General features: G+C 41.7%; 1 protein-coding gene across 3 annotated transcripts in view; it reads right to left on the reverse strand.

Annotated features, from left to right (window-relative positions):
* Positions 1-7,969: 7,969 nt before the first annotated feature.
* LOC148120091 (uncharacterized) overlaps positions 7,970-13,963 on the reverse strand; it is a 37,026-nt gene continuing 31,032 nt past the window's right edge. For all 3 annotated transcript variants that reach the window (XM_087911899.1, XM_087911897.1, XM_087911896.1), the window contains exons 14-16: positions 10,823-10,934; positions 10,331-10,571; positions 7,970-8,124 (exon numbers count right to left, since the gene is read on the reverse strand). In XM_087911899.1, the coding sequence (XP_087768025.1) occupies positions 10,369-10,571; positions 10,823-10,934 (315 nt within the window). In that variant the 3' untranslated portion in view covers positions 7,970-8,124; positions 10,331-10,368. The remainder of the gene's footprint in view (positions 8,125-10,330; positions 10,572-10,822; positions 10,935-13,963) is intronic.

A 13,963-nucleotide genomic window follows, 5' to 3' on the forward strand; every position in this document is an offset into this window, starting at 1 on the left:
CTAATTAACCCAATTAAAAAATGGGGTACTGAACTTAACAGAGAATTCACAACAGATGAACTTCGAATGGCCAGAAGACACTTAAGGTCATGCTCAACCTCCCTAGCGATCAGGGAAATGCAAATCAAAACCACTTTGAGATACCATCTTACACCTGTCAGAATAGCTAAAGTCAAAAACACCAACGATAGCCTATGCTGGAGAGGATGTGGGGTGAGGGGAACACTCATCCATTGTTGGTGGGAGTGCAAACTCGTGCAGCCACTGTGGAAATCAGTGTGGCGGTTTCTCAGGAAACTGGGAGTCAACCTCCCTCAGGACCCAGCAATACCACTCTTGGGAATATACCCTAAAGATTCCCTAACATACTACAAAAGCATTTGTTCAACTATGTTCATAGCTGCACTATTTGTAATAGCCAGATCATGGAAACAACCTAGGTGCCCCTCAATAGAAGAATGGTTAAAAAAGGTGTGGAACATATATACATTAGAGTTTTACTCGGCGGTAAAAAACAATGACATCTTGAATTTTGCATGCAAATGGATGGAAATAGAAAACGCTTTACTGAGTGAGGTAAGCCAGACCCAAAAAGAGGAACACGGTATGTATTCACTCATAAGTGGATTCTAACCATAATTAAAGGTCTTTGAGCCTATTATTCGTGATCCTAGTGAAGCTAAATAAGAAGATGAACCTGATGAAGATTATTTAGCTATCCACCAGGAGGTAGGAAATATACATGAGTCCCAGGTAACCTCGGGTGCATGGGGGGGTGGGAGGGTCGATGGAGGGGGAGAGGACTAGAGAGAAGGGAGTAGGGGAGGAACGGGGAAAGCTTGGTGGCCGGGGATGGGGGGGGGGAGGTAGGATGAATATGGGATCAGGGAACAATATATTTCAACTAAGGGAGCCATTTTAGGGTTTACAGGAGACTTGATTATATATGGGATCCCAGGTCCAAGGAGAAATCCCCCAGATTGCTCTCTGGACAGAGGAGAGGGTGCCTGAATTGGCCGTGGCCCATGACCATACTGATGCATATTTTGCTTATCACCATAGATCCTTCCTCTGGCGAAGGACGGCTATGCAGTCGGAGGCCCACATTGGAGGACCGGATTGAGCCCCCCGAGGTCCGGAGGGGGAGCGGAAGGAGGAGGAACATGAAAAACGAAATCAGTACTGCGAGGGATGCTATCACCCACTGATACAAGGGAACGGATCTGATGAGAGTTTACCAGGGCCAGCCGGACTGGGACTGAACGAGGAAGTGATCTAGACAGATTCTCGGAATTTGGCCGGATTCTCTGACTGTGGCTGGCCCGGGGTCTTTCTGAAAAGCCATTGACTATGACACTGGGACCTGTTTCCTCTGCATATGCTGGATTTTGGGGATCCAGTCTGTTTGGATGCTAGCCTTCCTGGACCTGGAGGGAGGGGGAGGGAGCTGGAGCTTCCCACAGGGCAGGAAACCCTGACTGCCCTGGGGGACGGAGGGGAAGGAGGGGGGGAGTGGGGGGAGTGGGAGGGTGTTGGGAGGGGGGGCGGAATTGGAAACTTTTATAATTTAATAAAATTTACTATAAAAAAAAAAAAAAAAAAAAGCCACCAAACAGTTGCCAGGAACATAAAGGAAACTTTTGAGGTGCTAAAAAAAAAAAAAAAAAAAAAAAAAAAAAAGTCAGTAAAGGTTTCTTTGTGGCCCTGTTTAACCCTGGTATATGATTCAAACTTTATTTCTAGTTCTTGAATTCTGTCTCAAGCATTCAAGACTGCTTTGTGGCATAAGGACAAGATTTATCCATCATAAAGAGCTTGAAATTGTGAGTCAGCAAAAGGGCCTTCTCCAAGAATTTGATGTTGGGAAGACTCCAGGCCTTTTGCTTTTCTCTGTTGTTCCAAAATTTTTGCTCCTTCCCTGAAATAAATTTTAAACATTGAAGACCATCATCCAGGACTGCTGAAACTAACTGAATCCAATTATAAGGCATTGCTTTAATGCTAGAAGACCATTTCTTTATGATCTCCCTAAAAAATGCAGAATGCAAACCTATCTACTTATGTATTACTATTCACTCTCTATTCTGTTTTGCATAATTTAATACCTTATGTGAATATTATAGTATAGATCTCACATTGTAATTTATATGCTTCTAAATTTATGGTGAACTTTGATTTTGTATTAATGACATTGGGAAACTACTAGTCACTTTCTGGAAGAGAGATTGTCCATTAGTTCTAATAAGCCTGAGCAAAATTAATGCATTCATAGTGACAAAACAGATGGCTATGAGATCAAATTCTGAATCACTTTATTTGATATTGATACATTTTTGTATCTAATGGAGTCGAATACATATGTAGTTTAGAAATATGTATTCTAATAGTTTAGAAATATGTATCTAGTGTACCTGCACTGTGAGTGTTATAGGCATAAGCCCATCGCAGTACATGCAAGATGAGAGGTGAGATACACATTTCAGCCACCCAGAGTATCTACAACATGAGTGCTGGAAAACATTTATCAGCTTCTTACAGTGTATGCACTCTGAGTGCTGAGCTACGTGTTGGTAGTCACCCAGAACACATCAAAGGAGTTCTGGGATATAGGTGTCAGCCTTGCATAGTACAATAACAATGAGTCCTGGGTTATATCAGCATGTCCTTCCCACACAAGTGCTTCTGAGATACAATCATCAGCTTTCCACATTATATGCATGGTAGAATTGTCTGTATTCTGTCAATCATATATTTTAATAAAACACTGATTGGCCGGGCAGGAAGTATAGGTGGGTCAACCAGACAGGAAAGAGAGGTGGGGCAATAAGAATAGGAGAAGGCTAGGGAGGAAGAAGCTCCCTCTGCCATTCCTGCCCAGACCACTGAAGAAGCATCATGTGAGCTGACAGCTGAAAAAGGTACTGAGCCACATGGCTAACACAGACAAGAATTATGGGTTACTGTAACATGTAAGGATTAGTTAATAAGAAGACTGAGATAATGGGCCAATCAGTTTATAATCTTAAGGAGTCCTGTGTGTGATTTTCTTTGGGGCTTGCCGGTTGTGGGGTACTGGGCAGGACAGATACCCCAACAAGCCGGCCCCTCATGTTATGTGTGACAGCCATGAGCCCACCATAGTATATGTACCATGAGAAGTGAGATACATATCTCATGACATTTAATCCCACAGTATGTACCTTGAGAGCTGGGTTACAGCCATGTGCCCACAGCAGTACATATACCATGAATTCTGGATAATAGGGAATCCTATCCAAAAGTACATACACCACCAGTTATGGTTATAGCTGTAAGCCCACCATAGTATATGCACAATGAATTCCAGGTTATTGACATGGGCAATCCACAGAGCATGAAGCTTTAGTTTGGAGTTAATTATGGCACAGCACATTCACAATGAGAACATGGTTGCAGCCAAATGTCCACTACAGTATGTTCAATAAGAATGCTGGATTAATGGTTTGAGTCTCATACAGTAGATTACCATGAGTGCTGCAATACAACTGTCAAGGCCCCATTGTAAATGCACAATTAATGCTGAGTGTTAGCCATAAGAGCACCATAGGACATGCTGGGATGTATGTATGACCCTGTCAGAGTACATGCCCCATGAGTGGTTGGAAATGTGTCAGCCTCCCACAGTACATGCACATTGAGTGTCAGGATACAACCAGGAGCCCATGATAGTGCTTGCACTGTGAAGGCTTGGATATAGGCATGAGACTCTTGCTGTATACACATTAGTGCTCAGTTACTTGTTTGAGTCTCACACATTACATTCACAATGAGTGTTGGATTATAAACATGAGCCTCTCTGTAATGTGCTTGGATTATGGTTGTATCTAGCACTCATGGTTCATGTCCTGCTGGAAGCTCTTACTTAAAACCAAGAATTCATTGTTCATGAATTATTGTGGGCTTAGGGGTGGAAACCAGCACTGATTGTGAATGCACTGCGGGAGACTTAGATGTGTCTCACAGTAATCCTAATGCATGTACTATGGGAGGATTATGCCTAAACTCCAGCAATAATGTGAATGTACTGAGACTGAAGAACTAATGGTTTCTGTGTGGATGGAGACTCACATAGCTCACCTATCACTCATGGGGCAGGTACTGTCAGAGGTTCATGTCTATATCCTACCACTCATTGTGAACGCACTGCCGCAAATGAAAACCAGTAACCCAGCACTCCATTGCATTCACTGCAGGAGGCTGACACAACTGCAGCAGCACTCATGGTGTGTATCCTGTGTGAGACTGACACTTGTATACCAGCAAACATGGCGTGTGCACTGCAAGATGCCTGTAACAGTCTGAAAGAACCAGCTTCCAGGCTGCTGACAGCACTGAAAGGAAAGTCCACAGTGTAGCACAAACTGAAACTTCTTTGTCTGATGGGCTTAGGAAATGTACACTCAGACTTATTCTGATGGATTCCTTCTGTATTCTTTCATGGTGCTTTCATGGTGTTCCTTTGTTACCCTCCTTGCTTTCTCCTTTGTTACCCTCTTCTATCTTTACTGTTGGTGTTTCCCTCCTAATTCTCTCATGCATGACGTTATTCTTCTAGCCCACTGTAACACTTTCTCTAATGTTGTTTTCCTCTAATGCTCCAAAGTTTATTTACTTTTCACAGCTTAGATATCCAAAACATTTTTCAAGCAAAAAAGCATTTGATTTGACAAAAAAGTATCATCTGATGTCAGGATAAGGTCTGGAGCAGCCTATACATCCTTTGTATTAAGGCATGGCCATGTTGTTTGGTCATTAAAATGGGTCCTTTTCTTGCTTCATGCCATACTGTGGTCCTGGATCCTTTGTGGTTAGGATTGTTCTAGGTCAAATGAGTTGAGGGTGTGGCCCATATGCCCTTGAATTTAAGCTTGCCCCAGACGCCTTGGTAATTAAGGAGCTGTCATGCAGCCAATGACGTCCCTGGTTCTTTGTATGGACTGAATGTTTCTGTGCCCCTTCTGTCTTACATGTGGTTCCAAGCCTTGAATCCTCAGATTAGTGTTTTTAGTTTAGAGTGCCTGTAAAAGCCAGAAAGCATGAAATGGATCATTAGAGGAGAACAGGCCTGGAGGGAAGTAGGATGGCAGAGGAAATGCACTGTGGACGGGGTAAGGAAATCTTGCAAGTGGAGAGGTTTAACCAGGGATGGGAGATGTGTGGCGGTGATGAAAGGGTTAACCAAGAGTAAGCATAGAGGAAAAACTCCTTTTGGAAAAATGTTACATTTTAAGTCGTTTAAAAACATTTGAGGGACTGGTTAAATTGTTTAGTATGTTAAAGTGCTTGATGCCAACCATATAATGTTAAGGTTGATGTTGGGAAATAACATAGTGAAAGGTAAGAAAATGATCCAGGAAATGATCCTCTGACCTCCACACGTGGATCGTGGTTTGCCACCAAGCCTAATGAATGGAGCTACATCCTTGAAAGCCTAAGTAAAACAACTGAATGAAGGAGCCCTGCATGCATGGATGAAGTTCCTTGCAGAAGATTAAGTTAACTAAGCAAAGGTTCCAATGCTGTGAGAGAGTTTCATCTGAGCTGTGAAGTAATGGGGGCTCCTTTCAAACATTACAGGCTTCTGCTCATGTCCTCATTTACACATGAGAGTTAGACTGTATGACTCTTCTGAACACACTACACCCCTGGGATATAGGACATTTAGAAGTCATGTTGTATCCGTGCTGGCTAGCTTTTGCAGTACTAGAACTTCTATGCAAGCTACTGGATGAGGAAAGTTGGCAATGATTCTACCCATCTGTAGACCCTGCATGTTATAACTTCCTGGAAAGACATTCTCCATGTGATAGTGTGTTGACTCTTATAGGAACAATGAATTTTGTGATTTGATTTTAGATCTACCACACAGTAGGGGGCTCTTGGCTGGTTCTGTAAACTTGGTTAAGAGCCCAATGACTGAGGCCCTGGTGATGGAATATGGAAATATCTCTTATTCTAGAGACTGGAACCTTTGCTGGACATCACAACCAGAGTTCATAACATACCTTTAGGTCACTTAAGACATAAAGCTGCTCTCCAACTGTGTACTCAAATTGATTGTTTAGCCCACTTTTAAGGGAAAAATGTAACTATTACCACTACTTTCCTTGATCTACCTACATAGCCACCTTTTGCAAACTAAACTAATTACTTAATTGTAATGTTAAATTATGTCTTCTTCTGTGCCCCTGATCCAGAACAATTCATGTGTATCATTTGTATAAAAGAGAAAACACAAAAGTTGAAAACACTCTTAAATGACTATCCACCAAAATAGTTGAGCACAGGAGCATTACTGGGCAATCATGGTATTCGTAATTTTTTTTCCTGTCTGGGTGAGTTGGGCTCAGTTGTGCTCATTACCTTAATCCCTTGTAAGACTCCATGAATGATTTCTGTAAAGTATCCCACTCCTTCCCCATGTGATTCTTATGGGGAAATTCAATAAAAGAGAGAGCAACAAAAGAGGCAGATACAAAAATGCACACATAAGAACAGATGTAGGGACAGACAGACATAGGGACAGACAGACTCAGACACAAAAAGTGAACACAGGAACAGACAGACTTCTTCAGAAAGACATGGATTTGAATTCATGCAGCAAACAGAGGAGAGAAGACAGAAAACATGGAGAAAATTCAACCTGGAAATGACATCCAGTGGAATTGCTTTTATTTCTTTACTTATTGCCACACTGATGCGGTATTGGTGAGCCTGAGTTAATCACTGATGTGTTGAATCCACACAATAGGCCCTCTGTTGTTTTGTTAAAATTATATAGCATCAAGCTGCCTTCTAAGTACTCTTGCTAACACCTATACATTCGAGCAACTGTGATGCCTAATGAGAGAGGTTTCTTTAGGAAGTGGGCTCTGCTGAATGCACAGACTCACACCTGGCCAAAGTTTAGAGAATGCACAATTGTGCAGTTCTCAGACCTCAGCAGGACATCTGAACCACAACATGCTGCAAGGTTCAGGGACTGCTTTGGAAGAGAGAGGCAGAGGTTGTAGATGGTTTCTGTGAAACAGTGTCCAGGACATAATGATAATCATACACAGGAAGGGGCTCATAAGGCCCCACCCTCAGTGAGGGACTCTGATCACTTAATGTATGCTGGGGCATGGGATGTCATAAAAATTAAAGAAAAAGGAAATGTACGTAAGCAGTCACACTTTAACTCCATGGGTTTTAAGGCCAATAGAGCAGTTTAGGTGGTGTTTTTACTCATGTGAGAGCAGTTTGAGTATGGAAACCTCAACAAAGCTGGTTTGTGCCTTGGAAAAATCCACTAAAATTGATTGAACTCCAGTTTCCAAAACTGCCATTGCTGGCCCAGACACCCAGAAACGGCCTTAACCTGGACTTTGGAGGATTTCTGGAGGGTAGATAAATCCAACATTCCTTAAAAACTTGTGAAGCTACCTCCTCTTCTCAAAGGTGTCATTTCTCTTCTCACTGGCAGTAGGAAAAATTGACTACCTGTGGTGTCTATTACTATAATAAGGTACAGACTAGCCTCCAGGCTCCTCCAGGATCACAAGTACCCACTGCACATTTCAGAGTCCATGTTCATGTTCTAGGTCTTCTACCCTACTCCCCTACCCTAAACTCCCTCTAGTTCAGAAGCACCCTATCCCAGCTTCTCATTCTCTTCCTAAACCTATCTCTCTGTCTCCTCCTGTCTCTATGTTCCTCTGCCTCTGTGTCTCCTCCTCTGTCTCTCTCCCTCTGGCTCTCTGCTCTGGTTCTGCTTCTGTCATAGGCAGGTGCAGTTAACTATGTTCAGCCAACATCTATTTCTGCTCTGGGTGATTTGATATGCCTCTTTCTGTTCAAACTCTGATAGCTATAATAGAAGCTTTCTCCTTAAACATGTCACCAAGAGGTCATGCCATCAGCTTGTGGAACACAAAGAAACAGTTTAAAATGTTTTCATAATACATTTTAATGATGCTATTACAAAGTTATATACAAAATTCAATTTTCAAAGAAATCAAACATAAAAATTTCTAAATTTTATAAAATATTTCTGACAGACTGTCAGTAGATATAAGTAGTTCCTCGTAGGTGCTTCAGTGGAAACTAGAAAGAAAAACAAGAATGATCAGTAGTATCAAGAACATCATGGGCAGCATCGTCAGGATCAGCAGTATCAGAGGCATCACCAGTAGAATCCTATGTAGTGTCATGTCACAATGAATATCACTGTATTGAGAATGGTGAGAAGGTGGAGTCTTGTTTCATTGGTTTTTATTCTCAGAGGTTGTTTCTTTTGGGGTGTTTGTATACAAAACGATGCTGTCTACATAAGTCACAGTGTATGGACACAGAAAAATAGAAACTAATATCTAGCAGTTACATTTCCCAGCTTAGCCATTCAGAAAATACAAGTTTCACATTAAGAGTGAAAATCATTTCCTCAATGCAAATCAAAACTACTTTGAGATATCATCTTACACCTGTCAGAATAGCCAAACTCAAAAACACCAATGATAGCCTATGCTGGAGAGGATGTGGAATGAGGGGAACACTCATCCATTGTTGGTGGGAATGCAAACTTGTGCAGCCACTGTGGAAATCAGTGTGGCAGTTTCTCAGGAAACTGGGAGTCAAATTCCCTCAGGACCCAGCAATTCCACTCTTGGGAATATACCCTAGAGATGCCCTAACATACTCCAAAGGCATTTGTTCAACTATGTTCATAGCAGCACTATTTGTAATAGCCAGAACCTGGAAACAACCTAGGTGCCCCTCAATAGAAGAATGGTTAAAAAAGGTGTGGAACATATACACATTAGAGTTTTATTCAGCGGTAAAAAACAATGACATCTTGAATTTTGCATGCAAATGGATGGAAATAGAAAACGCTTTACTGGGTGAGGTAAGCCAGACCCAAAAAGAGGAATATGGTATGTATTCACTCATAAGTGGATTCTAACCATAATTAAAGGTCTTTGAGCCTATTATTCGTGATCCTAGAGAAGCTAAATAAGAAGGTGAACCTGATGAAAATCATGTAGCTATCCTCCTGGAGTTTGGAAATAGACAAGAGTGCCAGGTAACCTCGGGTGCATGGGGGGTGGGGGGGTTGTTGGAAGGGGAGAGGGTTAGAGAGAAGGGAGTAGGGGAGGAATGGGGAAAGATCGGGGGACTGGGATGGGGGGAGGGAGGAAGGATGGATATGGGATCAGGGAAGTATATACCTCAACTAAGGGAGTCATTTTAGGGTTTACAAGAGACTTGATTATAAAGGGGATCCCAGGTCCAAGGAGAGATCCCCAGATTGTTCTCTGGACAGAGAAGAGGGTGCCTGAACCGGCCTTGGCCCACAACCATACTGATGAATATTTTGCATATCACCATAGAACCCTCATCTGGCGATGGATGGAGATGGAGGCGGAGAACCACGTTGGAACACTGGACCTAGCTCCCTAGACCCAAACGAGAGGCAGAAGGAAAGAGAACGTGAGCAAAGAAGGCAACAGCAGAGGAAACCTTCATCTGACGTTGTATGGCGATACAGACGGAGACCCATATTGGAGAACCGGACTGAGCCCTCCACGGTCCAAATGAGGAGCAGAAGGAGGAAGAAAATGAAAAAAGAAATCAGGACTGTGAGGGATGCGAGCACCCACTGATACAAGGGGACTGATATAATGAGAGTTCACCAAGGCCTGTTGGACTGGGACTGAACGAGGACGTGATCCAACCAGATTCTCTGAATGTGGCTGGATTCTCTGAATGTGGCTGACCCGGAGCCTTTCTGAAAAGCCATTGACAATGACACTGGGACTTGTTTCCTCTGCATATACTGGATTTTGGTGATCCAGTCTGTTTGGATTCTCACCTTCCCTGGACCTGGAGGGAGGGGGGAGGAACTTGAACTTCCCACAGGGCAGGAAACCCTGACTGCTCTTAGGGAGGGAGAGGGAGGAGGAGAGGGAGTGGGGAGAGTGGGAGGGTGTTGGGAGGAGGGGCGGAAATGGAAACTTTTATAATTTAATAAAATAAAAAAAAGAAAATCATTTCCTCATTCCAGCATGGGAGACAACTGTGATCTTACTAACTTTACTTGACCAGTTTGGTTGGACTAAACTGATTTTGTTAATTTTATGTGATGCATTTTCAATATGACTGGAAAAGATAATTTTTCTAGTTTTAGGTAATATCTAAAGAGTCCTATACAAAGTATGAAATGTATTTATCATGCATATTAGAGCCAAAGAGAATTGGATTTCTAGCACAGAAATATTTATCTATTTTAAGTCATTGTTATGGTCTAACTTACCTTGTTAATCTCCTTGTAACTTTAACTGTGCAGGATTGCTAAATAAGGTTCAATACCCACGTTATCACCAAATCCACAAATTTCAGCAACCATATTGATGATGTGAGGAAGAGCAATGATGTGGTTGCTGCCCAAATTGAAAAAACCTCAGGGTGAGTATCTATTGCATAAGAGGGGAATTCAGTGGGATCTGTATCAAAAACCCGCATATTTGAGTTCTGAGGAGGATCCAATGCGCCACCTGGGATACAAACAAGAGCAGATTTCTGATCAGTAGTGAAGCTAAGACACTGTTCTCTTCTAAGCAGGTATCAAGAACAGGGTCAGAATGTTGCACAGGGTCCATGGTGTCACCAGTGTGGCTACCAGGAGCAAGCGCAGGGTCAGCATGTGTTCTTCCCCTTGCATGCCCAGTGTAAGTAACTAAGGAACGTGTGTGATCCACGGTGGTGTTGTGAACAGTAATTTCCTGAGATGCCTGAAGATTGTCACCTCTGTCAGTAGCATGAGATGTTGACGTTGAGCCAGCGTTGGCAGGAGGCTGGGGCACGATGTCATGCTCATAAACTGGAGGTAGGAAGCCTTCTTCCTTCTTTTTTTCAACCTTTAAGGAAATTTTGAGATGTTAGATTTCATTGAAAATTTCACTTATTTCTATTCATTTTAGAACTTATCTGTTAATGTCAGGGTCTTGATTTATAGTCCCCAAATGTTTGTTTGCTCAGGCTAATTTTATCACATAACCGCTGATATCCTTAAACTTTTGCTTTCATTCTGTTTTAGTCAAAGGTCCAGAGTTTGAGAATCTTGAAAGGGGACCTGCTCAGCTTTATGCCTTCTTTTATATTGTTATTTGCTATCTCTTTATAATGGGAAGATGAATAAAAAAGACACAATGTGTCCTCTCCTGTCTTTATGACAAGGATTTTACATTCCATCCAGATTAAGATAATGTCACAATCCGGGGCTTTGGAAACAAAAAGAATCTCTCTCTTCTGCACCACACTAATGCTTTCCCCATGGCCTTTCACAATTATGACTGTTTTTCACATATGGCTGATGAATGTAATGGCCTGTTCCAACATCTCTGTGGTAGCTTGAATAAGAACAGACTCATGGGCTCATATATTTGAATGTTGGTTTCCAGGTAGTGGAACTATTTGTGGGGAAGGTTAGGAGGTGTGGCCTTGTTGGAGTAGTTGTGTGGTCTTGGGTTTCCGAAGACTGGTGCTATTTCTAGTGAGCTCTCGGTTTCTTCTATAAAGTTAAATGTAACTGTCAGCTACTGCGACAGCACCATGCCTGCCGGCCTGAATCATGGTGGTGATGAAACTGTATGTATCCCATTGGAACCATGTGTCACACTCTGAATAAACACTTTATTCTAGATGTTGCTTTGGGCATGGTGTTTTATTACAGCAATAGAAAATAATATAACCATCATCCAATGACATGGACAGAGCCTGAAGGATCCATTTGAAGGGCTGAAGGGGTACTTTGCAGTAGATTATGCCAAAAGAGTTGAGACAATTCCATAATGTTTGCTTAGATAGGATACATGGAACACCACCTGATTTAATTAGATACATTTAGGAAGTGCCAGTTTTGAAAATGCATTTGATGCTGTTTGTCAGAAGGGGAGCCTCACCAACTTTTATTTCAATTACAAATAATGATGCTACCTCGTAATCGTTCATGACATCTCAGGGAGACTCCTAACTTAGCACTCTATGTTTACCTTTCTGTACCAGGTTTGAGAAGACTTTGTGCTACTTATGTGAAAAACTCAAACGTTCCAAGGCTTACCCAACATCATCAAACAATGTAACATGGAGATGATTAAACAAAATAGCTTAAGAAGCATCATTTGTCAAAGGAAAACACATGAGGAAGTACACATCCTACATGTATGTCCAAACTGCTCAAGTGCACCATGTAAAAATGTTCAGTTCATTGGTTTCCTTGAGAATGATGAACTTGAACACGTCAAAGCTCGAGATATCTGTGAGCCTTAGACACATTTTCACATGCCGTATGTTTCTCTCATTGCTCCATCATTAACTAAGTATGCTTAAGCCAGTCATAAAAAGGGAATGAAAGGGCCACATGGTACAAGTATAGTTTTCCAGGATACATGCCACATGGAAAACAGAAACTCTGAAGATGACTGAGAAGACCCTGAAAATATTTTCCTTATATGCTGGTTACACAGCAGGAGCACCAATGAATATATCGGCACTGTTTATTATCTGAGTGTGTGTGTGCTTATGTGCTTGATTTAATATGCCAGTTTGTGCTCTGCTAGTGTGTGTGTGTGTGTGTGTGTGTGTGTGAAGGGCAGAAGATAACCTTCAGGAGGTGGTTCTCTGCTTTCACTGGGTGAGACAGGGTCTCTCAATGTTTCTGAGCCTCTGTGCATTCCAGTCTGGCTGGTTTGTAGGTTTCAAAGCTGTTCTACTCTCTCAGCCTCCAATCTGGATTTAGGGATGTTGGGATTACATATGTGAGACACTTGTTGTTTGCTGTGTTCTCTGGGATGGAACTCAGATCAATAGGATTTCAATGTAAGGACTCTGAACTGCTGCCATGTGTATGTGTATGCCTCTCTGTATGTCTGTGTGTGTGTTCTAGCTTTGTAATGAAAAGTAGTGTGTGTGTGTGTGTGTGTGTGTGTGTGTGTGTGTGTGTGAGAGAGAGAGAGAGAGAGAGAGAGAGAGAGAGAGAGAGAGAGAGAGGAGAAAGAAACAGAGACAGAGCTAGAGATTGGTTTTTATCAGTTCAGAATGAAAATGGAGAAAAACTCATTGTGATAAGAGATTTTTCTTTCTCCTAAGCTAAGCATCATCTTTGTGCCTTTGGAGCCTGTGTCATTTATCAGTGTGTCTGACTGTAGCTCTTCATGAAGACTTCTACTTAGTATTCTGTTAGCATGGGGAATCAATATTATCTAGATCAGGTGGTGATTTTATACTCATTACAATACACTGCAATCACCAGGTAATGGGTTCTGGAAAACTCATGTGTTAATATGGTTTTATGCAAATCTAACATCATAAAAGTGATGTCTGCTTTTATTTCAGTCACATCTTTGAAGGATAGAAACAACTGTCCTTTCACTTTATTTGTCTCAAGAATATGCTAAGAAAAAAAAGAAAATGCTAAGATCTCATTTCTGTCAGTGATATTGTGGTCTGTATTCTAATCCTTGGCATATCCAAGATGTTGCTCCCTTCATGTCAAGGGCAACACTCTGTGGTTGCCACACTCGTTACATTACCATTTACTTTCTGTATCAGCCTAAAATTTCTACATTAGTCTAACAGTTCCATTTGTATTAATCATGTCAATTTATATGCTAATGATTTTTTTCACTGAAATCTTGGAAGATGTCTGGCAACTGAATGTCCGTTTATTAAAATCACTTGAGATCTGTCTCCCTGCTAAGACCTCCCTTTACCAATTACTCACTTTGATCATACCTAATATTAATTTAGAAACCAAATTGGATTAGGCTTAAAAGAAAGAACATTTGAGTTTGGTTCTGACTAAATTAAAATTAGTTACTAATGGTTTCATTAAGTGTAATAATTATGTCAAGTCTGCCCCTGTCTCTCCTAATGTTGAACTTAGATG

This window comes from Myodes glareolus, chromosome 12 (genome assembly GCF_982192425.1).
Source record: "Myodes glareolus chromosome 12, mMyoGla1.1, whole genome shotgun sequence".
Taxonomy (NCBI): domain Eukaryota; kingdom Metazoa; phylum Chordata; class Mammalia; order Rodentia; family Cricetidae; genus Myodes; species Myodes glareolus.